The sequence below is a fragment of the Erpetoichthys calabaricus genome, chromosome 2 (assembly GCF_900747795.2).
Source record: "Erpetoichthys calabaricus chromosome 2, fErpCal1.3, whole genome shotgun sequence".
NCBI lineage: Eukaryota > Metazoa > Chordata > Cladistia > Polypteriformes > Polypteridae > Erpetoichthys > Erpetoichthys calabaricus.
In genome coordinates, this window is record NC_041395.2 from 245,593,164 (window position 1) to 245,619,863 (window position 26,700).

At 37.3% G+C, this 26,700-nt stretch overlaps 1 protein-coding gene and 1 long non-coding RNA gene across 6 annotated transcripts in view; one reads left to right on the forward strand and one right to left on the reverse strand.

The window, feature by feature from the left end:
* The window catches only part of jakmip3 (Janus kinase and microtubule interacting protein 3), a 163,117-nt gene that overhangs the window by 112,407 nt on the left and 24,010 nt on the right, over positions 1-26,700 (forward strand). For all 5 annotated transcript variants that reach the window (XM_051922980.1, XM_051922982.1, XM_051922983.1 and 2 more), the window contains 10 exons: positions 10,686-10,748; positions 12,145-12,243; positions 13,752-13,850; positions 13,925-13,984; positions 14,111-14,176; positions 22,621-22,689; positions 22,779-22,856; positions 23,384-23,587; positions 24,351-24,416; positions 25,678-25,750. In XM_051922980.1, coding sequence (XP_051778940.1) covers positions 10,686-10,748; positions 12,145-12,243; positions 13,752-13,850; positions 13,925-13,984; positions 14,111-14,176; positions 22,621-22,689; positions 22,779-22,856; positions 23,384-23,587; positions 24,351-24,416; positions 25,678-25,728 — 855 coding nt within the window. In that variant the 3' untranslated portion in view covers positions 25,729-25,750. The remainder of the gene's footprint in view (positions 1-10,685; positions 10,749-12,144; positions 12,244-13,751; positions 13,851-13,924; positions 13,985-14,110; positions 14,177-22,620; positions 22,690-22,778; positions 22,857-23,383; positions 23,588-24,350; positions 24,417-25,677; positions 25,751-26,700) is intronic.
* On the reverse strand, positions 444-19,127 carry LOC127526708 (uncharacterized). Its single transcript, XR_007934140.1, has 2 exons — positions 18,957-19,127; positions 444-633 (listed from the first exon to the last, which is right to left on the reverse strand). It is a non-coding gene; the product is annotated as an uncharacterized LOC127526708 (long non-coding RNA).

Below are 26,700 nucleotides of genomic sequence, written 5' to 3' on the forward strand. Positions count from 1 at the left end.
AGACTTCCAGCAAGAGACTAAGGCCAATTTAGCAGCAATTGTGCCTGTAGAGAATAACCTTTTCTGGAAAGAAGAAATAGATACAACAGAAAAGTCCAAAAGAAGGAATAATTGAGGCAATAAAGGTATTTTATACCTTTGAGAGAAACTTTGAAACATTACCCCAGTGAACCATAACTGTGGGACACTCCCAGATCATGTATAGAAAGGTACCTTGGAACGTACAGGAACAAAAGGAGCACAAAGGGTCAGCTGATTAGACCAGAGCAAAGCGTCTGCAGGGCATTAGATCTAATTAGAGTATAAATTGAAATTGAGTATGTTGGTAATTGGGGTTTTTAGATGCTAAGGTAAGATTCTTAGAAATCATGTTCCAATTAAGAATAGTGAGAAACGGATGGTCACGTTCCCAAACCAAATTCGCAGGTAATGTTTTAACAACAACAACAACAACATTTATTTATATAGCACATTTTCATACAAAAAAGTAGCTCAAAGTGCTTTATATAATGAAGAAAAGAAAAATAAAAGACAAAGTAAGAAATTAAAATAAGACAACATTAGTTAACATAGAATAAGAGTAAGGTCCGATGGCCAGGGAGGACAGAAAAAACAAAAAAAAACTCCAGACGGCTGGAGAAAAAAATAAAATCTGCAGGGGTTCCAGGCCACAAGACCGCCCAGTCCCCTCTGGGCATTCTACCTAACAAAAATGAAATAGTCCTCTTTGTATTTAAGGTTCTCACTGAAGGACTTGAGGATGATGGTCATGCAGACTTCTGGCTTTTAATCCATCAATGATGGAACATCACGGTGCTTTGAGTAGATGGTGGTGGCGCAAGCCGCCACCACAAAGAAACCGGAAAAAGAAACAGAAGAGAGAGTAGGGGTTAGTATGGATTTTAGAGCCACCATGAATAGTTATTATAATGAATTGGATATACAGAGTATCAGGATTAAATTAAAGTGAAGTTATGAGAAAGCCATGTTAAAATAATGTGTTTTTAGCAGTTTTTTAAAATGCTCCACTGTATTAGCCTGGCAAATTCCTATTGGCAGGCTATTCCAGATCTTAGGTGCATAACAGCAGAAGGCCACCTCACTACTTCTGTTAAGTTTTGCTCTTGGAATTCTAAGGAGACACTCATTTGAGGATCTAAGGTTACGATTTGGAATACAGTAATCCCTCACTTATCGCGGGAGATAGGTTCCAAGGCCGACCGCGATAACTGAATTTCCGCGAAGTAGGGACACCATATTTATTTAATTATTGAATGTGTATTTGGACGTTTTTAAACCCTCCCTGTATTGTTTACAACCCACCCTTTACTCTATTAATAACAGGGACAACTGCTAAGCAATATGAAATTGGTAGATAAGTTTACACTTACTGTATAGTGAAGTACACGTAGCTATATATGACGTAATAATGGTGATGAATATGCTGCACAATAAAAACATTGTGATCGGCAGTTGCTGCCGCTGCTTCTTTTTCACACACAGCACAGTGTAAAGTAAACCGCTTTTATTAAAAGAATCAAAACAGTTGTCCAAAGTGCAGTAGAGCATTCAATAAATCTTTAAATAAATAATCCTTAAAACAGTTGCGAAGTGGAGGTTTAAAATACACAAGAATAACAATCCTTTAACACGAGGTTAAAACGTCAACAGAAAGCAGTCTTTAAAAACAGCGTCAGCGTCTGACCTGCTTCTCCCATGCGGGCTCTGCAACAGGCGAGACGCTCTTAATGCAGCTGACCTTCTCTACACTGTCCTGCTACAGCTGTTTGACTCGCCTCACCGGTCATCTTGCCCTTCAGAATATTCTGCGAGAGCGACCACTGCTGCTACTCCTCGGGTGTTGGCCATACACCCAAGCTACCTGTACAGCTGCACACGAGCCTGCACTCGCTCGCTCGCTCGCACCGACTTTTTTTCTCTCTCTCTCTCTCTCTCTCTCTCTCTCTCTCTCTCTCTCTCTCTCTCTCTCTCTCTCTCTCTCTCTCTCTCTCTCTCCACTGCTTCCTGCCTCCTCCTCCTCCTCCTGCAACCTCCGTTTCATCTTTCCTTTTCCTCTTTTACTTCTCCTCTCCCCTTAACCGGCTCGCGCTTCTCTATATATGCAGGGAGGACATGGCAGCTGCAGCCCATTAGCCACAGGAACAATCATGGATGTGGGCAGTTTCCCACCTGTGCACTTAGGTGAGAAACGCCCACACTGCAGATCGCCCTGCGGCTCGCTACAGCTACCACGCCCCCTCGCTAAGCCGCGAGCGCGGCGATTATTTATTTAAAACAAAACGGCCTTTGCTGGAAGAGCTGTGGACCCATAACACCACAGAGATACTGTGGGATCTAGGCATCAGTCAAAGCACCAATCACAGGCCCGATTAGAAAGCGGGAAGCTGTGATTTGTCGTCTCCCTCCCATGTAACAATCACAGCCCGTGTTACAACGCACTTAGTCACCGAACTTGTTTTGTTGTTCTTAGACTAGGAAATACTACTACATGTACTATGTTTAAAAAACCGCGAAGTCGTGAATCCGCGAAAAGTGAACCGCGAAGTAGCGAGGGATTACTGTATAGGGTGTCAGACATTCTGATATATAAGATGGGGCAAGATTATTTAAGGCTTTATAAACCACAAGCAGAATTTTGAAGTCAATCCTGAATGACACAGGTAACCAGTGTAGTGACATCAAAACTGGAGAAATGTGCTCGGATTTTCTTTTCCTAGTTAGGATTCTAGCAGCTGCATTATGCACTAGTTGCAAACGATGTATGTCTTTTTTGGGTAGTCCTGAGAGGAGTGTGTTTTAGTAATCTAGTCGACTGAAAACAAACACGTGAACTAATTTCTCAGCATCTTTCAATGATATAAGAGGTCTAACTTTTGCTATGTGAAAAAATGCTGTCCTAGTGGTCTGATGAATATGCGATTTAAAATTCAGATTACAGTCAACAGTTACCCCTAAGCTTTTTACCTCCGTCATGACTTTTAATTTTTTAAAGTTTTCTCTTTATTTAGCTTTAGAAAATTACTATTACTTAAGACCATCTTTCCGCAAGGTTGTACATAATATAGAGACAAGCTTTGTTTTAGGAGACTGAAACGGAATAAAGGAAAGCAAAGGATGAAATGGGCAAAGGAGAAAACAATGAAACACAGTGAGATTTAAGAACAGACCTAATTTGGAGATAAAAGAAAAAGGAAGAAGATGGAATAGAGAACTCAGATCTTAGAGACTGGAATATTCAAAGCCCTGGGCCATCAAAAATGTTGCCAAGTGTGGAAATACCACAATGCCTCCAGGTCGCAAAAGCAATAGGGTTGCCACCAAGAAGCAAGGCTGGATTTTGGAAAATGTGAATGAGGTATTGTGATCTTGGCCAGGGGTCTAAATGTTTCTCCACCTTTGCCATATAGTGAGAGTATAAGCGATTACTGGGCCCAAATTTAGTGAAAGCTGTCTCAATCTCAGAGAACCAAAAAGAAGAAGTGAGAGAGATCTGGGAAAAAACAATTTGATCTCAATTGGGAACCAGGATGGAGGGGGGTTCCAATGAGCACCAAGCTTATCTAAGTGTAAATGCCCAATGATACATCTCCAAATCTGGCAAAGCAACACCCCTGTCTGACCTATCACAAATTAATGTTGAATATCTAATGGAAGGTTTTTTTACCATTCCAAAGAAATCTTGATAAAAGAGATCTGACATCAGATCAAAATTTATTTGGAGGAGGAAGATGTAGCATACACAACTTTGTGAGGAGTATCATGCACGATTATGGGAGAGATTAGGTATGAATCATGAAAAGCAGTACCTAGGGGCTTGAGAGAGGAGAGGGGAAAGTGGCCACCCTTGCCTTGCTCCTTCAAAATTCAAAATGTTTGTGAAATAATAATAGTGTCTTCATCATATTGATATAGGCCTCCCCAAACCCTATATGATAAATCACTTGCCACAGAAAAGACCCTGTTCATGTGGTCAAATGCCTTTTCAGCATCTAAAGAATGCAAAGCTGGAGCACGGGGAAGTTCAGGCGCTGCATCAATAATGTGGAGAAGACGTCTCATATTTTCCACCGCCTGGCAAGAATGAATAAAGCCAGTCTGGTCAGGGTGAATTAGCTTGGAGATTGCAAGCTGAAGTCAGCATGCCAAGAGTTTAGCAAGCAACTTTGATTCAGAATTCATCATAGAGATAGATGGATAGATTGAGCAATCAGTTGGCTCTTTACCTAGTTTTAACAAAAGAGTGATTATAGCAGTATTAACAGAATCATTAATTCAGGTAGTGGAGGTGGCAGAATCAAACATTTGGAAAAGAGGAGCTGATATTTGCTTCTAAAACATAGAAAAAACTTCAGGTGGCAACACTTCTGGCCTTGGTGATTTCCCAAGGTGCATGGAGTCTAAAGCCTCTTTAATTTCAGCGACATTAATAGATACATCAAGAGTGGAGGCATCATCTTCTGGAAGTTTAAGGAGGCATAGACTGGGTAGGAAGGATTTGATTTCAGCACAGTTGGGGATGGTGTGAGCAGAAAAAAAATTATAATAATTCTAAAAAAGTGTCTGTTGATCTGGCTTGGATTATAGTAAAATGCCCGGCTGCATTATGAAATCAGCTAATAGTAGAAGTCGCATCACACTTACAAAGCCTAAGCTCTTAACAATTTACTTGGCCTGGCCCCAGAAGCATAATATCTGGCTTGTGTCTGGTGGATGTCAAATTCCACTTCCTGTGAGAGAATGGAGTTTAACTCTGTTCTTACATTAGAAATTAAGGACTCATAATCAGGATTAATATGCAGGGGCAGGCATTGCCAGTCTAGAAGCATAGCTAATAGAAAAATCACAAATTGTCCCTTTATTTGCTAGCCAGACATAGGCAGGGTCTTCCAAAGAGCCAGAGTTAATTTTGATTAACTCTTCCAGATTACTTGATAAATTCTGGCAGAATGTAGGATAACGCAGCAGTGATGAGTTAAACCGCCAATGGGCTGCATAGGACGGGGCTGTTGAAAAATAAAGATGAGAAAGAACAGACTTATGATTGGAGAGTGATGTTAATGCAAGCCAGGCATTTGAGAAAGATGGTGCAAATGAATAAGAGATAAAAATATAATCTATTTTAGAATGGGAATGGTCTCTTCCAGTGTTAAAAGGAAACTCCTTAGCAGAGGGTTTCAGCGGTCAACTAAATTTAGGTCAGACATAAATTTGCAGAATTGGGTGGAATGGGGCGGGGGTATGCTGATGTAAAGGTGGAGGTGATTTGTCTAATAAAGCATTCATATAAGCATTTCCATCAATATCCAAAATTAATTCTTAACCAGCAAAATTTAAAAATTGATTAAAATGTTAAGAAAAGAAGGAAGGTTGATAGGGTGAGGAATCATAAGTTTATTATAGTGTTCGCTTCCTGCCACTAAATTCAAGATAGCAAATCCTGCCAAATTCATCAGAACCCAAACACAAAATTTTGATTGGGAAGTTACACCGCAGGAAATTGGCAACCATACACTTTTTTGACAGGGCAGAGGAAGAGGTTGCCACAAAATATCATTTATTGCCAAGATGCGGCCCAACCTTAACCAGCAGTCGAGTTTCCTGAAGGAAAGCAATATCATCACGCCTGCACCACAAACAGCCAGAAGTAGTAGCTCTTTTAGTATTGGACCCCAGGCCACAAATGTTAAAATATGCTGCAGTTACATTAACCATTAAAAGGAGGTAAACAGCTAATCAGAAGATGAAGAAGATAAAACTGTAAAAGAGTAAACCCCAGGTATGCATACAGATAGAGAGAATAAAAAGTTGCACCTTCACTCCGGGCATCATACATCCAATACACAAAAAAACGCAAGGCCATAATTTACCCCCCATTAACAATAAACTCCCACAACAACCCTGTAATACTCCCCAACCCAAACACCCTTCTGAATGGTGTTGATCGTCAAAATTTTCCTAGTATTTTTTTTCATTGAATATGCTGTGCTCACTGAATATTTTTCTGGAAATTCATCCTGTGACTGGTTTAAGCCAATGTCACATTCCCCTACTTCGAATCTAGGGGTGTGTGAGATTTGCCAACCACAGTTGCTGATCTGTTCTCCAGATTGTGTCAATTTAAATGGCTAAAAATCACCGTTCATGTCATATTTATTGAGTCAGTACCAATTTTCCTGTGCAGTCCAGCTATCCCCTTTTTGTTACAGCCAATAGTGTGCTGCCTGAAGGAGCCTTTGCTGTATGAAGGGTTAACATCTATGGCAAGTTTAGGAGCAAGCTCTACCTGTTTTTTTTTTGCCCATTTTGTTGTGATATATAAAACACTTCCTGATCTACTTTGTGCATGTGTGACTTCATGACTTGATCCAGCCAGATTTGCACCACGCATGCATTTAAAAAAAACCTGCAGTATTTTAATTCAAGGGATACATAAACTAACCATAATAAGAATATTATGAGTACTACCACCGGATATGTACACTGATCCCTGTGTGCTCACTTATAATAATTATAATAACAAAAGATCTATTGCTATTTACAAGGCCTTTCTGTCTTCTTGATGGAAGGAAAAAATATATAGTATCTTCTCAGATAGATCATAAACAAAAAATATGTTCAAGTTGTGCCTGGAACAGTGATTTCAAACAAACAAATGAGCCAGTGTCACTCTGATGCTTCAAGGCACAGCAAGTGTGTACCCCAAGATCAGAAAACTGTGAGTGCAATGATATATGTTTTTTTACTTACTGATAGTTTGTTGCCATTTGTTGTATTTTGTTTATGGTTATTGTTCTAGCAGCATCTTTTGTTGTTAGAGGCAGGGTGGCACACAGGTTAGCACTGCTGCCTCACAGCTCAGGTCACATTTTTGGTCACAATAACTGGTTCAGCATAGTTGGTAGGTACTTCCCTAGCCCAGAGGGACACTTAACTACTGCAACATCATAACCCACTCAAAACTAATTAAGTTCCTCCTTCTCCCATTGACTTCAGTGCATTTTGCAGTGTTCGGCTAAGTTACTGAACATTTCCACAATTTGCAGCGAAGTGAAATCTGCAGGGTTCACTCATCACTACTACTGAAGAAGCTAGTTTTAGCTTACAACATAGCACAGTGACTTGTCCAGGGTTGCACAGTGAATAAACTCAATTTCAGATATCTTACTTTTAATTTCAGTTCAAAATTTGTAGCTGAATACTCAATTCAAGTTCAAATTAGTTTAGTTTTGTATAGCACACTTCGCTGAGTGTGTGATCACAATGCTTTACATAATACTAATTGGTTAATGAATACACATAATCACACAAATTTGTTTAAACACATAGAAAAAAAGGAAGAAAAAAATAGTTCCCATAACATAATTGCAACCTAACAGTATCAGTCCATTAACATAATTGTTGACCTACCTACAAAATGGCCAGTTGACATTGGATGAGAGGAAAACAAAAACTCCTGTTAGCAGCATCCCTGGAGAAAAAAACAACTCTGGAAAGCCTACAGTCACAGTCCTGGAGATTTGTACTAAATGACTTTCCATCCCTTCCTCAATTTGTGTTGAACTGTCTAATATTGTAGCGCTGCCACATAAATATAATGTTTTTCTGCTGTCGATCGGGTGTTGTGGGGATCATTCTTACACCCGGAGATTGACAGCGGTGCCCCCGAGGTGGAACTTCCAGTTTAATTTTTTATTTCGGGGAGTGATTTGCATAAAGCGTGCCATTTTAAAAGAAGAGGAGGAAAAAAAAAAAGACAATCAGAGAAGAAAAACAGATCAGCTACTACATGGGCCATATAACGAAGTCCAGAAGCTCCTACAGTCCTGTCAGAAGGTGGAAGTGATTCTTTTGATCGGGGAATTGAATGTTCCGCTATTTCCTTCGAACTTGGGTGAGCCATATCAAAGTATTTATTGTATTGTATCATGGCGCAAGACTGACTGTATGTCTTTTATGGCGAAGATTTGATTGCAGCTAGGAGTCCGCAATTGTCAGAACTCCTCGTTTCACCTGCCTGCATCAGGGGGGCATTACTGTGGACAACTGTGGACCTATTTACAATCTCTGGAAGGAGAACTGGAGGAAGGAATATTGTTATTGTATATATATGTATATATTTGTGACGCTACAATATAAGGGTTATTTAGGGTTGGGGAGGGGTGCATATGTAAGGGATTGTGTTCTTTTTTATTTTATGTAATATATTCTTTATGTGATGATAGAGATTGTCTATTAGTTTTTTGAGTGCTATAAATGCATCGGCATTAGGGGACTGAACCCTGTAGAATAAGGGGTGTATAGGCAATTTATTGGGGTGTGATATTGGCCTATCATTTTATAATCTGCCTTCACCTAGGACAGGTTAGCGGTAGTGATCGTCTCGTGTCAGCGTGTGGGATGAATCGTTACAATATGACTATAGAATCTTGCACATACTGCACATTCTTGTACAGAAAATGTTTTATTATCTTGCGGCTTTTGAAAATATTGTGGCTTTGGTAATGCAGGCTTTTTCAACCACTCTCTGCATACAACATAATTGAAAGCTAACTTGAATCAGAAGTCACATATCATCAGTCATGTAGTCTGCAATATCTTAAGACTTTTTTAATGACTTATTTAGGGTGTATGTTATATTTTCTTGATACTTTAGTAGTTGGATGCCTGAGATGTGGCCCTAGCTCAAGCATTGGATTTTAAACCAAAAAAATTAATTTGAATTCAACCAACAGTTATCTTCCTTTGTGACCTTGACTGTGTTCCTATTGCATAAATATACCTTCTCAACACTTTCTGTACTTTCTTAGGATCTCTTATTCACATTTTTGAGAATTCATTTTTACTTTAAACTTTAGTGTAAAGACATTTCATATGCCAGGTATAGCAATGCAGCAATCACCACAGAAACATTTACTGTCATACATCTAGGTATCACAATTTGGTTGCTTTTAGTAAAGTTTTCCATAATGGGCTATTGTATTAAAAAATGCTCAGCAAAACCCATCATGCTTGAAATTTCTGAATCAACAAATACATAAGAAAGGTGGTTTTATGGAAAAAGTATATCAAAATATTGTAGTAAATTCTTTTTGCAACAAAATACAATGAATTAATTAATTTTAAGTTATAGTATACAGTCGTGGCCAAAGGTTTCGAGAATGACACAAGTATTGTTTTTCAGTGTTTCAGCAGTGCTGTTTCAGTGTTTTTAGGTCTTTTTGCCAGATGTTTCTATGGTATACTGAAGTATAATTACAAGTATTTCATAATTTTCAAAGACCTTTATTGACAATTACATTATGTTTATGCAAAGAGTCAATATTTGCAGTGTTGGCCTTTTTCAAGACTGCTGCAATTCGCCCTGGCATTCTGTCAATCAACTTCTGGGCCAAATCCTGACTGATGGCAGCCCATTCTTGCATTAATACTTGGAGTTTGTCAGAATTTGTGGGTTTTTGTTTGTCAACCCACCGCTTGAGGCTTGACCACAAGTTCTCAATGGTATTAAGGTCTGAGGAGTTTCCTGGCCATGGACCCAAAATTTCGATGTTTTGTTCCCTGAGTCACTTAGTTATCACTTTTGCTTTATGACACTGTGCTCCATCATGCTGGAAAAGGCATTGTTCGTCACCAAACTGTTATTGGATGGTTGGGAGAAGTTGCTGTCTGAGGATTTTTTGGTACCATTCTTTATTCATGGCTGTGTTCTTAGGCAAAATTGTGAGTGAGCACACTCCTTTGGCTGAGAAGCAACCCCACACAGGACTGATGGTAGCGCTTACCTTTTCTTCTCTGGACAAAATGACTTTACCCCAGTCCTCAGCAGACCAATCCCTGTAGCTTTTGCAGAATATCAGTCTGTCCCTGATGTTTTTCTTGGAGATAAGTGGCTTCTTTGCTGCCCTTCTTGACACCAGGCCATCCTCCAAAAGTCTTTGCCTCACTGTGTGTGCAGATGCACTCACACTTGCTTGCTGCCATTCTTGAGCAAGCTCTGCACTGGTGGTGCCTTGATCCCGCAGCTGAATCAACTGTAGGAGATGGTCCTGGTGCTTGCTGGACTTTCTTGGGCACCCTGAAGCCTTCTTCACAAAAGCAGTGGAAATGGGTTTTTGGGATTAAGTTCATTTTCATAGCAAAGAGGGACTTTGCAATTACATGCAATTCATCTGATCACTCTTCATAACATTCTAGAGTATATGCAAATTGCCATCATAAAAACTGAGGCAGCAAACTTTGTGAAAATGAATAGTTGTGTCATTCTCAAAATGTTTGACCACAACTATAATTATCGTACATGCATAATTATTGTGTGATGAAAATACAGCTTTCTTTCCTTAGTTAAGAGGGTAATTATTTATAATAATAATAATAATAAATTTTATTTATATTGCACTTTATATTTATATGTATTCTTGTGTGTTATCAAAAGTATTTTACGATAGTAAGTACTAGATTGATTTATTGAAAAAACAGTATATACCGGTAGTATCTCTGTATTTTAATATGTCAGTCAGTAATTTTCTAACCTGCTTTATTTTAATGTGTTTTCTTTAATTAACAGTGAATAAATTGTTTACATTTTTTTAAACCAGTTACATTAAATAGACAATAAATAGTACTGAAAGGATCATTAATCTCTGTTTTTGAACTTGTAATTATAGGATATGAAATGGATTGAAGAAAAGCAGGCACTCTATCGAAGAAACCAAGAACTTGTGGATAAGGTCTGCTGCCAAGGATTTTTTTTGTGTGGTTTATTTTGTATATGCAGTTCCAGTTTGAAATATCTGTGACTTAGAAAGTCACATTTGACAACCTGTTTTAATGTTAACAAAATCTAACATGGCTTGTTCAGTTGCTTTTCTGTACACGTACCCTTTATGATTATATTTCTTGTCTAAGCTGTATTAAAGAGAATTTTGAGTGATGCCAGAGTACAAACACTCCATGTTACACTCACATCCAAAAGAGATAGAAGCACAGTTTCAGCTTGACTGATGCTGAGCATAGTTTTTTTCCTAGAATGGATTGCTTACTTATTCTTTAACTTTTTATTTTAGAACCATGGCTATTAGTCATCCACTCATTATAAAGCACAGAGCAGCCTCACAGAAAAGGAATTTTATTTTAATTTGATTAGAAGTGAACCCAAAAGAGATGTGCATATTAATTAATACAATAGAATGAGACAGTTCCCACCCTTCACTCCTTAATTTGTCTATTTGAGGCGTGAATTACATTACAAGTAGTTTTTATTGTCTACATGCAGAACATTTATTTTATAGTATGAAAGTAGAGATAAAGAATTCAGAGATTCACTTATTAATTGTTCTGGAAGATAAGCTTGAACCTAAATCTTTATGAGATACACCATACTTATGCATTAGAACACCACTATTCATCAATAACTAAATAATAAGAAGATCATTATGTTTGAGGAAGACTATAATATAACAAATTTATTCATGTGTTAGTGACTGTCCAGGGCTGCCTTGCACCCAGTGATGCTGGGACTTCTGGCAACCTACTACAAAGGAACTAAATCAAATAGGTTCAGTAAATGGAGTGATGGACACAGTACAGTATGCACTTAATAGTGCATTTTATATAAGGCTTACCAAGATTGTCCAATTATGTATAATTCTTAAGTGGTTTCAGTAAATTACTTTAGGGAAAGCATCTGTTGTGTTTTTACAAACTTTACAAAGTAGAGTTTAAATTTCATAAGCATTTGCTTGACAAAAATTATTGCATGTTTTTTTTTTGATGTGAGATATTATATGTATACCAGATAACAGAAACAAATTCACAGTACTGTGTTAGTTGTGCACAGTGCAACACAAGAAACATTTTTATTTTCAATAAAAAAACATTAAACTCCAATAAATAAAGTGCAACAAATAAGTATTGCTTGCTTATTTTACTGCCCAAGTTAAATTGTTGAACTTGCATGAGCGCTGTCTTTATAATTTTTGTGAGCAGCCTAAACACATATGTAGATAATTTACAGAGTTTTAATTATGCTGAATCAAAATCTGTTTAGTATATTCACTGTAAATCCACTAAGGCAACATAAACAGCACTGTTTATTTTTTTATTTTGTTACCTCTTGATTTTCAGATCAAGCAAATGGAGTCAGAAGAAAGCAAGTTAAAACATGACATCCAAGATGTTAAAGACCAAAATGAGCTGTTAGAATTTCGCATCCTGGAACTTGAAGTGAGGATGTTTGCTTTTTAAAATTATTTTTTTATTTTACTGTATGTTAGTATTATTTTGATTAAATATTATCAAAAGTAATTATGACAGGTTGGTAATAGGTAAAGTATCATAGTGGTTAGGGCTGCTGCCACTAAGCTTCAGAGTTTTTGGTCTGAATTTTGCTCCAGCAACTGTCTGTGTGGAGTTTGTTTGTATTTTCATTGTCTACATAAGTTTTTTCTCTGAGTACTTTAATGTTCTCCCATGTTTGAGTTAGGATAATTAACAACTTTAAATTAGTCAAATATAGGTGCAAGAGTTAGTTGATGGGGTAATACTCCATCTGTTGTTGGTTTCCAGGACTTGGCGGATAGGCTCTCCATAATCTTAAACTGGATTAAGTGAGTTTAATAATGGATGGATTGAAGGTATTTAGTAATATTTCATATCAGTCACCTTAATTAAAATGTAGCCTTTATCTGTTTTGTTTGTTAGATATATACACACAATTAGCAGTACTTTTAACATCACATGCCATATCCTTTATATTTATTTTCTCTGATTAACCTATTATGTAACATTTGCTATATACTATGTGAGTAACAAGTCCCCTTTGTAATACGTTTCTTTATAGTTCATTTCCTGCAAATTTAACCTTCTTCTATTTATTAGGAAGTTTCAAGTAGTAGTCTCTGACATATTGCAAGATGATCATGACACACAATTTTTAAAAATCATTATAACAGCAAAACCTTTTACCTTTTTTTTTAATGGCTAAAATTTTATTACAAATGATTATTTGTTGTAAACATGACATAGTGCATCTTATGCCTTTATGCATTTTATAGTCTCAGAATAGATATTATATATATTCAGTATTTTTTTTATGGTGAATCATATCTATTTCTGAGACTTTGCATGTGAAGCTCTGTCCAGAGCTGTTTGCTACCTTGCACCCAGTTCAGTATGATTCTGTATTGGATTAGGTGAGTTTAAGAATAAATGAATGTAATCTATAGTATCTTATATGTAAACGTTTACATATGGAAGTGTATGTATCTGTCTGTCTGGCCCAGAAGTGCGAGGCTACAGCATGAAGCTCAAAGAAATCGACTCTGTTGCCAAAGTGAAACCGCCGAGAAAAGATAGATATTCGCTTAGCCGCAACCACACAAGGAAGATGAGCTCATCGGCAAAATTAAACCTCTGAGGAGAGAGAAGTTTGCTTAGCTGCTGATAGACAACGGAGGCGAGCATGTCAGCAAAATGAAACTGCTGAAAAGAGTACCTTTCTTCACCACAAATGCACAAGCGATGCAATTGATTGATTGAAGTGCCAGAATCCATGGTTTCTAGGAGCCCGGGCTTTTTACAGCACGGGCTTACACAGCTAGTATACTATATGTATTTTGGCATCACTAACTGTATTAACTTTTGTTTTCTCTAAAACGTGATTATGCAAGTAACTTTTTTAGACTGTTTTAGACTGCATTTTATGACATGTAATATGTAATATCTTAATTTAGGAGCGAGAAAGAAGATCTCCTGCAATTAATTTTCAAAACATTCCATTCATAGAGGGTACAAGTCCACTCCAAATGTATTGTGAAGCAGAAGGTGTCACGGTAAGCCAATTTAAAATGAATCTGTTATGTGTGAAATAAACATTTAATTGATTAGATTTTTTTTATTCTATCAGGATATTATCATATCAGATCTTATGAAGCAATTGGACATTTTAGGAGATAACGGCGTAAGTGTATGTTGCATTTATAAATTGTGCATGAATTATATGTGGCAATGTTTGTATTTTTTATAAAGTTTACAAGTTTTAATTAAAAGAGGCTAGAAATGTGATATTTAATGTGTTAATTTTCACATTTAGAACTTGACGAATGAAGAACAAGTTGTTGTTATACAAGCAAGAACTATTCTGGCCTTAGCAGAAAAAGTAAGTATTTTTTAAGCAATACTCCCTACTGATTGTACATTTTTTAGATGTTTTATTTGACGTATCCATATATCAGTTCATTTTGTGAGTCTGAAGAACTAAAAACAAAATAAAATAACAGTCCTTATTTATAAAAGTATTGTACATCTAGTTCCGTTATCAATATTCATTTACATACTGTTCTACTAACATAACTATCAATGTGATAGTTTTGTAAAATTACATTCCAAACATCATTTGAAATAGTATGCTCAGTCTTTTACTGATGAATAAGTCATATTGGATTTGTCTTCTTTTCTTGGTTTACAACAACATTAGTCGAATGCCTTGGGACAGGTTTCTACAGCTCCAAGTAACACACTGACAAAATAGTTTATGTACGTATTTCTTAATGCTAGAAAAGAACAGAGATTAAATTTGTTTTCCCTTTAAAGTCTTGAGTAGAATCACTGCAAATATTTCAATTAAAGGTATGTTCCTTAAAAAGCTTATAAAATTCCTGTAGCTGTACTTTTGAAATTATCTTTTAATAACAAATGCCTTAAACCAGACCAGTAAAATAAAAGTAAAAGAACAGCAAACTCACACATACATTTGATCACCCTGTTTTTTTGCCAGTAGATGGAGGCAGTGAGGCAGGAGTTGCTCGATTGCAGGTTATTGCTTGAAAAGAATCCCTGGTGATTTGCTGCATTCATGTGCTATAATTTCTTGAGTTACCACATTTCAAATGTCACCTTTCCACATGGTATTGTACATGTATATTTTCTGATTGGTATCACAAGAGAAAAGGGAGGGTGCTGCTGATTAACTTTCTATTGTGAAAATAAAAATCATATTGAACAAGTGTTTGTCCATTTCAGAGTTAATGTTAAACTTAGAGGTGGTGGGGTGGTGAGTCAGCAGCATCAACTGCAGAACTACTAGTAGAGCAAATTGCAGCACATACACTGCACTTCAAAACCTCATCTATATATATAAAAGGCAAAGCTCTCACTGACTCATCACTAATTCTCCCAATTTCTGAAATTTCGCATGCTCATTCCTTGCAGTGTACTTACAAAAGTTAGGTATGTTTCATGTCCTATTGCAACACCCGAGGGGGGAAACGGGTGTACCCCCTTAACTGTATATATAGATAGGGAAAACCCAACCTCACTATTTCTGCGACTTCCAATATACTGTACGTAGGAAGCCCAAATTTCCCATGCTCATCCTTTACACTGTACTTAGAAACGTTAAGTATGTTTCATTTCGCACCATGCCCTGTAACAAACTTTCGAAAATAATGACTTCTTTTTGGCGGTTCTCACCATTAAGCCATAAGGGACTTTCAGAACTGACCTCTCCTTTTGGTGGTTTCATTTCTTTACGGGAAACCCTTCCTCACTATTTCTGTGACTTCCAATATACAGTACATAGGAAGCCCAAATTTCCCGTGCTCATCCTTTACACTGTACTTACAAACATTAAGTATGTTTCATTTCGCGCCGTGCCCAGTAACGAACTTTTGAAAATAGCGTCTTCTTTTTTGGGGGTTCTCACCATTATGCCATAAGAAACTTTCAGAACTGACCTCTCCTTTTGGTGGTTTCATTCCTTATTTCCGTTAACAGACAATTTATTTCACGGCAGTGACGAACAAAGGGCCGCCCCTGGTCCCCCTTCCTTTTTCCGCACGGCCGCTGTCCACGCACCTACCACATGGCTGGCTCCCTGCCTAAAAATGTGCATTTCTCATACACAACATTTACAATCATAAATGATGTTATTTCAGATGAAGAAAGAAGGAGAATCTTGCACAGTACTCATAATGAAACCTTATTCTGCCTGATGCTGTTGGGTTAAACTCTCTCTCTTTAAAAGTAAATGAACAGAGGGATGAAAATAAATCAATTTTATCGAAATATTTTCCTGTCATACTGCTTTAGATACAATTAACGAATTGCTGAAATATTGTTCACTATAATTTTGGCAGCAATATTAAGAAAAAGTGCACGCACACCAAAACTGGTGGCGGTATGTTTACTCAAAGGTTTTGAAAGGTGTCGAAGGATTTGTGGTTTCAATGCTTGCTTAAAAAATAGAAAAGTGTACATTTTTTGTGAGCAATGCCTTATTCACAAAGGCCGTATTTGACAGAATTCATTAAGAAATCGGCTGCTCAGAACACTAGATTTAGAGCAGCTCATAATCAATTAATATTTACTTTGAGCCTTGCCTAGCATACTGTCTCACAGCCATCTCTCCAGACTTCACCACTGATTCATTGGTTGACTGATACACAGGCTTTGCTAATTTGAAAGAAAGTGTTAATAGATGAAAAATGCTATTTAAAAAAACATTTAAACATTGGTGGAATTCTCTTCATTCAAACCAAACAAAAAACTGAAGTTTTTCTTTCTTAAAAAGATTATCTTATATTCTTTTAATGCAAGTTAGAAAGAAACATTATAAAGGATTTAGTTTTGGGCTTCCACATACTGTACTTCAGTGGATGTGAAATGCACATGCCTACACATAAAACCAAACAGCCATTTATCATCTTATACAAAAGCAATTAGTGTGTTGTCTGCTTATCCTTCATTTGCAACCCATGGAGTTTACTCCCCATAGAGCCCACTGACTGTATCACCTTTGACGTGAAAGAACAAGTGATAACTAACATTCACACAGGCACTGTTCATTTAGCGCAACTTCCTAAACCACTTACAATGCTGCTTGCAACACAGGGGTGCCTACATTGAACATAACTTGATCCTTATCTCAGTCAAAAGATATACAGTCTTTCTTTTGCCAATATGTTCCCACCTAAAACATACTATGTCATTTGCACATCATTCTATTATAACTATTACAGACCAGGGTGATGGTCCCCCTCTTTAAGAAGGGGGACCGGAGGGTGTGTTCCAACTACAGAGGGATCACATTCCTCAGCCTCCCTGGAAAAGTCTATTCGGGGGTTCTGGAGAGGAGGGTCCGTCGGATAGTCGAACCTCGGATTCAGGAGGAACAGTGTGGTTTTCGTCCTGGTCGTGGAACAGTGGACCAGCTCTACACCCTTAGCAGGGTCCTGGAGGGTACATGGGAGTTCGCCCAACCAGTCTACATGTGTTTTGTGGACTTGGAAAAGGCGTTCGACCGTGTCCCTCAGGGAATCCTGTGGGGGGTACTCCGAGAGTATGCGGTACCAGACCCCCTGATAAGAGCTGTTCGGTCCCTGTACAATCGGTGTCAGAGCTTGGTCCGCATTGCTGGCAGTAAGTCGAACCCGTTTCCAGTCAGAGTTGGACTCCGCCAGGGCTGCCCTTTGTCACCGATTCTGTTCATAACTTTTATGGACAGAATTTCTAGGCGCAGCCAGGGTGTTGAGAGGGTCCGGTTTGGTGGACTCAGGATTGGGTCACTGCTTTTTGCAGATGATGTTGTCCTGTTTGCTTCATCAGGCCGTGATCTTCAGCTCTCTCTGGATCAGTTCGCAGCCGAGTGTGAAGCGGCTGGGATGGGAATCAGCACCTCCAAATCTGAGACCATGGTCCTCAGCCGGAAAAGGGTGGAGTGCCCTCTTAGGGTTGGGAGCGAGATCCTGCCCCAAGTGGAGGAGTTCAAGTATCTCAGGGTCTTGTTCACGAGTGAGGGAAGAATGGAGCGTGAGATCGACAGGCGGATCGGTGCGGCGTCCACAGTGATGCGGGCTCTGCATCGGTCTGTTGTGGTGAAAAAGGAGCTGAGCCACAAGGCAAAGCTCTCAATTTACCAGTCGATCTATGTTCCTACCCTCACCTATGGTCATGAGCTATGGGTAGTGACCGAAAGAACGAGATCGCGAATACAAGCGGCTGAAATGAGTTTTCTCCGCAGGGTGTCTGGGCTCTCCCTTAAAGATAGGGTGAGAAGCTCAGTCATCCGGGAGGGGCTCAGAGTAGAGCCGCTGCTCCTCCGCATCGAGAGGAGTCAGATGAGGTGGCTCGGGCATCTGATCAGGATGCCTCCTGGACGCCTCCCTGGTGAGGTGTTCCGGGCACGTCTAACCGGGAAGACCCAGGACACGCTGGAGGGACTATGTCTCCTGGCTGGCCTGGGAACGCCTTGGGATTCTCCCGGAAGAGCTAGAAGAAGTGGCCGGGGAGAGGGAAGTCTGGGCATCTCTGCTCAAGCTGCTGCCCCCGCGACCCGACCTCGGATAAGCGGAAGAGGATGGATGGATGGATGGATCTATTATAAATAATACATGGGTTAATTTCTTAGCCAACTTATATATTTTAACATATGATAGAAATGATTGTGGAAGATCAGTTAAATGCAGTGAGGTCTCTAGCTGGACAGGCATTCACTACTTTCAATCTCATTTGCATATCTAATCATATGTGTGCTGGAGCACACATTCAAGTATGCAATGGTGTTTAGAATGTGAGTATGCTGTACACATTAAAGAATGAAGACAATAATAAACACATTTTTCACTAATTATGCATCAGTATTTTCACACACATTAAAAACACATCACACCCCATTTTCTTGAATTTGTTCCACAACAGGCAGTAGTGAAGCAAATATAACCAAACACTACAACACACAAACAACAACAACAACAACATTTACTTATATGACACATTTTGATGCAAAAAATGTAGCTCAAAGTGCTTTACATAATGAAGAAAAGAAAAATAAAAGACAAAGTAAGAAATTAAAATAAGACAACATTAATTAGCATAGAATAAGAATAAGGTCCGATGGCCAGGGAGGACAGAAAAAACAAAACAAAAAAACTCCAGACAACTGGAGAAAAAAATAAAATCTGTAGGGGTTCCAAACCATGAGACCGCCCAGTCCCCTCTGGGCATTCTACCTCACATAAATGAAACAGTCCTCTTTGTATTTAGGGTTCTCACGGAAGGACTTGATGATGATGGTCATGCAGACTTCTGGCTTTTAATCCATCAATGTTGGAACATCAAAACTGGAGAAATGTGCTCGGATTTTTTCCTAGTTAGGATTCTAGCAGCTGCATTCTGCACTAGTGGCAAACGATTTATGTCTTTTTGGGTAGTCCTGAGAGGAGTGCGTTACAGTAATCTAGTTGACTGAAAACAAAAGTGTGAACTAATTTCTCAGCATCTTTCAATGATATAAGAGGTCTAACTTTTGCTATATTTCTTAAGTGAAAAAATGCTGTCCTAGTGGTCTGGTGAAAAGCTATAAATTAATATTTTGCACATAACCTAGTAAAAGTCTAATAAAATTATAGTGGTGCACCAATAACAACACAATATGTAAATAATAAAAAATGAAAATACAAAGATTATTTTTTCTTTTTGGACAAGGTTTCTAGTATATGAAACACTTACACCTGCCCTCTTATATGAATAGTTCTGTGTCAGCATTATGGAAATCCATCTTCCTTGCCTTTATTTCACAAGTATTGGCTTTCAGTAGGTAAATGGGCCAAAGACTAGAGCCTGGATCACTCAGTGCTTTTGCTAATGTAAATTTTGATCCATTTTAAGGCAGAAATAGACAGCTCCACAGATACCATAATAACTGGAATTTTTAAGATTAGCCTCAGTAATTTTGTTGCTTCTGGAATAGTCTACTCCAGGTCACGTTTAATCATGAAAGGGAGGAGCTGCCAAGGCAATTTGTCTTAAACCATTTGAGATCAATATAATCTAATAGGATTGGCCTTAAAAAATCACAAAGTCAAAGTACTTTGCATGTTTAGAAAGGGTTTTAAGTTTGAGATTTCCATCATAAAAGTATGATATTATTTCAAACTAAACCTTCTACAGTGTACTAATTCCAGAAAACGGAAGTCATCTAATACAGAATATCAGACCTAGACGTTCGATTATGCAGACTGAGAAGGTACTAAGTTTAATTTGTGAGTGAAACAGTGAGTGAAAATTACTTCAAAGGTTTTATCTTTGGCTTGTACTCTGTTCATTTGTCTGAAGTATAAGTTTACCAATACACAGTGCATCCGGAAAGTATTCACAGCGCATCACTTTTTCCACATTTTGTTATGTTAAAGCCTTATTCCAAAATGGATTAAATTAATTTTTTTCCTCAGAATTCTACACACAACACCCCATAATGACAACGTGAAATAAGTTTACTTGAGGTTTTTGCAAATTTATTAAAAATAAAAAAACTGAGAAATCACATGTACATAAGTATTCACAGCCTTTGCTCAATACTTTGTCGATGCACCTTTGGCAGCAATTACAGCCTCAAGTCTTTTTGAATATGATGCCACAAGTTTGGCACACCTATCTTTGGCCAGTTTCGCCCATTCCTCTTTGCAGCACCTCTCAAGCTCCATCAGGTTGGATGGGAAGCGTCGGTGCACAGCCATTTTAAGATCTCTCCAGAGATGTTCATTCGGATTCAAGTCTGGGCTCTGGCTGGGCCACTCAAGGACATTCACAGTGTTGTCTTGAAGCCACTCCTTTGATATCTTGGCTGTGTGCTTTGGGTCGTTGTCCTGCTGAAAGATGAACTGTCGCCCCAGTCTGAGGTCAAGAGCAGGTTTTCATCCAGGATGTCTCTGTACATTGCTGCAGTCATCTTTCCCTTTATCCTGACTAGTCTCCCAGTCCCTGCCGCTGAAAAACATCCCCACAGCATGATGCTGCCACCACCATGCTTCACTGTAGGGATGGTATTGGCCTGGTGATGAGCAGTGCCTGATTTCCTCCAAACGTGACGCCTGGCATTCACACCAAAGAGTTCAATCTTTGTCTCATCAGACCAGGGAATTTTCTTTCTCATGGTCTGAGAGTCCTTCAGGTGCCTTTTGGCAAACTCCAGGCGGGCTGCCATGTGCCTTTTACTAAGGAGTGGCTTCTGTCTGGCCACTCTACCATACAGGCCTGATTGGTGGATTGCTGCAGAGATGGTTGTCCTTCTGGAAGGTTCTCTTCTCTCCACAGAGGACCTCTGGAGCTCTGACAGAGTGACCATCGGGTTCTTGGTCACCACCCTGACTAAGGCCCTTCTCCCCCAATCGCTCAGTTTAGATGGCCGGCCAGCTCTAGGAAGAGTCCTGGTGGTTTCGAACTTCTTCCACTTACGGATGATGGAGGCCACTGTGCTCATTGGGACCTTCAAAGCAGCAGAAATTTTTCTGTAACCTTCCCCAGATTTGTGCCTCGAGACAATCCTGTCTCAGAGGTCTACAGACAATTCCTTTGACTTCATGCTTGGTTTGTGCTTTGACGTGAACTGTCAACTGTGGGACCTTATATAGACAGGTGTGTGCCTTTCCAAATCATGTCCAATCAACTGAATTTACCACAGGTGGATTCCAATTAAGCTGCAGAAACATCTCAAGGATGATCAGGGGAAACAGGATGCACCTGAGCTCAATTTTGAGCTTCATGTCAAAGGCTGTGAATACTTATGTACATGTGCTTTCTCAGTTTTTCTATTTTTAATAAATTTGCAAAAACCTCAAGTAAACTTTTTTCACGTCATTATGGGGTGTTGTGTGTAGAATTCTGAGGAAAAAAATGAATTTAATCAATTTTGGAATAAGGCTGTAACATAACAAAATGTGGAAAAAGTGATGTGCTGTGAATACTTTCCGGATGCACTGTATATAGTTTTAGTTATATTTCCCAAAAATCCTTATACATAATCATTTTAGCAGCTGCATGTCTACCATTGCTCATTTTGTCAAATACTAAAAATGCTTTAGTTACTTTATAGTTGGACACATATTGCAAAACCACTGATATTTGGCCTTGGTTAGTTACATCAGCAGTCTTGTCGACTTTAACATCAAAAAATATCTCAGGATCAGTCTCTGTTTTGACACTGTTTCTTATCATATCAATGACTGCTTCTATCAAATCATTCTAATTCTGCTTAAAGTTATTGAAAAGACTGTTGAATACTTTAAATGTATTACTAATTTCTCATCCTTTTCAAACCTAGTATCACTAGCTCTATGTAGTTTTCACAATTAGCTGAGGTAGGCCACAACATGGTAATTTTTGTTTTGCCTAGTAGCATGTTGCATCAGTCAGCTCCAGAAACACACTGCTTGCACAGCCAACCAAGACAGAATGTTTCTACTAAAGACTGTGATTGCAAATTTGTTACTTGGCCATTGTATTGGAAATTGAGAGGTATGCTAAATTAAAAATTAACAGCAGTTGTTTCTGCCTTGCACCCAGTGCTGTTGTGAATGATCACCTTAAAAAAAGAATAATTTTGACTCATTGTGTTTTAGTGGAGCTCCAATGAATGTTGCACTGCAACATTGGCACCCTGCCTGGGGTTTGTTTCCTGCCTTGCGCCCTGTGTTGGCTGGGATTGGCTCCAGCAGACCCCCGTGACCCTGTAGTTAGGATTTAGCGTGTTGGATAATGGATGGATGGATAAATGTTTCTATTTCTCTAGCTTCCTATTATTATTATCACTTCATTAATTTTTTTCAGTGGCTCCAACAAATAGAAGTCACAAAATCTGCTTTACAGCAAAAAATGCTTGACCTAGAAAATGAAAAGGTAACAATGAATTTCTCAAATTTTTGTGCATTTAGTTTTTTTTTTATTATATTTTATATTCTAACAATAGTCTACATATTCTTTACTAGGATCTCTTCAGTAAACAGAAAGGTTATCTGGAAGAGGAACTGGACTACAGAAAGCAGTCTATGGATCAGGCCCACAAGGTGAATTATAAAATGCTTGAGAGAAAGAGGAAAATGATACAGTCACTTTGTAAGACATTTCTCCTTGGTAATGTGGTCATCACAACATTAATTACTTTGTAGTCATTAGCAGACAGTTGGTGTAACTGATACATTTAGTTTATTCAGTTTCAGCTTTATTTAAAACTGTGTAACTGTGATACTTGTTTCAAATGTCTTTTTTTATTTTCTGCAATGTTTTTTAATTAGTTTAATCTGTTACGTAAGAAATGCTCAGCAACATAAAAGTGTTGTTTATTTATTAGAGATAAAGCTTTCCGCATTCAAGAATCAGATCATTTAAACTCAATAAACTCATCATTCATTCTAGAAGTTAATTTAAAAACAACACATTCATAAACATACACAAATGTTTAGAATATGTTTTTATTTTTTGTCATACTTTAGATGCCTTGTATACTAGCTTGTTGAGGGAAGAGGGAACAGGGAAGAGATGTTAAAACTCACACCTTTTCTTTTTCTTCCTTTTGCACTGAACACATTGTCAGAGGATTCTTGAATTGGAGGCTATGCTGTTTGATGCCCTACAGCAAGAAGCAGGTGCAAAAATGTCAGAGATTTTGTCGGAGGAGGAAAGGGAAACATTAAAAAGTGCAGTGGAGCAGTGGAAACGGCAAGTCATGAGTGAGCTAAGGGAACGTGATGCACAGATACTGAGGGAGAGGATGGAGTTGGTTCATCATGCACAACAGGTATATATCACACGATGCTCTTAAAATTATTTAGCAGGCACTCACATTGTAATAGTCCTTTTAAAAAAGGACGTCTCTTTTCCTGTGAGCAGATTCTCATATTCAAAGACAAAAAAAAAATATTAAAAAGGTATTACAAGTCCAAAAAACCTTGATGAATATATTATTGACTTTTCATGACAGTTTAATTTTAATGTTAAATATAGGTACTGCTACATACTGGGAAAAATAATGAAAGTGCACATTCAAAAATATTACTTTCACTAATTAATTAATTAATAGCCATTAATTGAATGTTTAAGGGTTACATGTCCACCTGAGGCCTGCATGGGTTTTCTGTGGGTACTTTTTAAGTCTCTTTTGTCTCATGGACGTGCACATTAGGTTGGCCTAAATTATTTGAGTGTGCCCTAGAAAAGATGGGTGTCCCTTCCAATGATGGTACCTTCCTTGCATCTAATTTGACCATGACAGGTGCTGGCTCATTAAAACACAGAAAGACAGACAGTGGTTTTGATTAATGAATGAATATTTCTTGTACTCACAATACTTATTTTATTATTATTACTGTTCATTTTTTAGACATCTTTAACCAACATGACTAAAAACATAAAAATAAATTGCAATTATTTACATATATTTTTATGGTTAAAGGATTGGTAGCTTAAGCAGTTTGCTCAGGGTCACAAATGATCAAAAACAGGAATCAAAGCAGGCAAGTTTGTGTGTTGACCCTTATACTTTCTTTTTCTTAATATTTTAGAGAATTAAAGAGCTAGAAGAAAAAATAGAAGCTCAAAAACGCCAAATAAAAGAACTGGAAGAGAAGGTAAATATTTAGAAAATTTTTTTTTTAATTATTAAAATAAAATACTTTATTGCAACGTTCAAGGTTGTTAGATCAGTCCAAATTAGTCTTTTTTTTTATTTTATATAATTGAAAACCTTATTGAAATAGTGAATTTGATACAGTATCTTATGGCCATTGGATTTTGAATGCCATTATTACATGCCATGTAAATTGATTGGCTTAAAAACATCACAATTTTACTGGAAATACAGAAAAGGCATTTGTTACATTTTGATCTTTGTACTCTTTATAGTGTATGGCTGTTCTGCCACAGTATCTGGAATGTAGAACAAAAAAAATACAGCACCATTTGTGCTTTTTTTTTAATTATTAATCCTTGAGGTAACATTAGGTATAGTATACTATTTACACTTGGGTATTAACATTTGACTTAGTAACCTATTTACATTTTAGGCATTAGTGCAGTTAAGAATTTCCTATCTCTCAATAACAATCTTGTGGATCTGCTTCTAAAATACTGTCTTCTAATAAAAAGTTATCAGATGTAATTGAAATTAATTAATTCAAATTGAAATAAAAGGAAACATTATCAAGCATTAGTTCCAATTTTCTTCTAACTCAATTAAGAAAATCCATTTAATATTTATTTTAAGATGTTTTACTGAATTGTGACATACTGATTATTTGAAAATAGTTTAAATACCAACCGCTCTTAGATGTGGCTCAGCAGAAAAGTAGCCACTTTAAATTACACAGTCCATCCTATTTTATGTAAATCTTCCATGTGTTTTGAGGGTGGTTGTTGTTGTTGTTTGTTCCATATTTCTTGAGCTTCTGTAAAAGCAAAATTTTCCCTTGGGATGAATAAAGTTATATCTGTCTGTCTATCTAAATTGACAACATACTTTATCATTCTGCTTACACTGTCTACCATTACACTGCCAAATCTAATCAATGCCTGTATAGCCACTTCAATAATTCTGAGAAGTGGGGGATATCATCATTTTACGTTGTCTGTCGTTCTCTCTTTGAACATACAGTAAAAAGTTTAGGAATTATTTCAGTTTCTCATTGTCCATAATTATTAACAGGGTGTACATAGGGATTTTATTTCTCAAAGATATTGTTCAAATTCAGCTAATTTAAAATGTAGATAGTTTTCAACTGTTCATGGTAAAAAAAATACATTTTACTTTAGAGTATCATTCGACAGTCTAATATATTAATCTCTCTCTCTTTCTGTTTTCTCTTTTTCTGTCTATCAAATCCATTTTTTTAGTTTTTATTTTTATTTTTGTTTTTTTCTTTAGCTTTTATTCTTTGGTCATAGTTTTGCAAAGCAGCTGGAGAAGGTGGGCTATTGTCTTTTTCTGTAGATTTGCTGGAAGATATTAGTATCATTAGTCACAGAGCCAGAATGAGATCTTCTTTGTAGCCCACTAAAACCATGAAACTTAACTTGTGCTGTTGAATATATAGAAAGTGGGTGGTCATTTGTCCTAAGACTGAGTTTGCCTTTTAATTGTAACCACAGATCCAAGAAAGTTAATTTCCAGTATATATATATATATGTATGTGTGTGTGTGTGTGTGTGTGTATAAAACATTTAAAACAATGAGTTGGTGGGTCAGAATTTAATCTTGTCTCATGAGTTTTTCCTTTAAATTCTAGACATACAGATATTGGCATTATTGCATACAACTCAATAACAATTAAATGTAATTATAAAAGTGATACTATTATGCAGTATTTTGTTATTAGCATGCCCAGTCTGGACATAAAACATATAAAAAGCCCTGTGGATTGATTTTAAATGAATACACATTTAGAAAGTCTACACATCCTTTCAAGATTTTCACTTCATTGGCATATCGAATTAATACCAAGACAGATCATTTTTTATTTGTTTTAGTGTGTTGTAGCACACCACCTTCGAATATATATAAAATTCTCAAAAATTCTGAAAATTAGGGAATAAATAGATATAACTGCAATAGTTACCATGACATTTGCAAACATCGTTAACTGGAGACCATTAATAACTTTCATCACAAAACAAAGCATAAAAGAAAGCTAATATTGAATCATTTGTTAGTAAACATGTTTCAGTTTTACTTTCTCAAAGTATAGAATTTTTCTTTTCTTATCCATTTTAATTTTATATATCCTTATGATAAATAAAATCTGTAATTGTATATTTTACATTAATTCAGATTTTTTTAAAGCATTATCTAAAGGGCTAGATGCAATGTCTAATGCAATGTATTTTTATTTTTTCAAGTAATTAGTTACATATTTGATG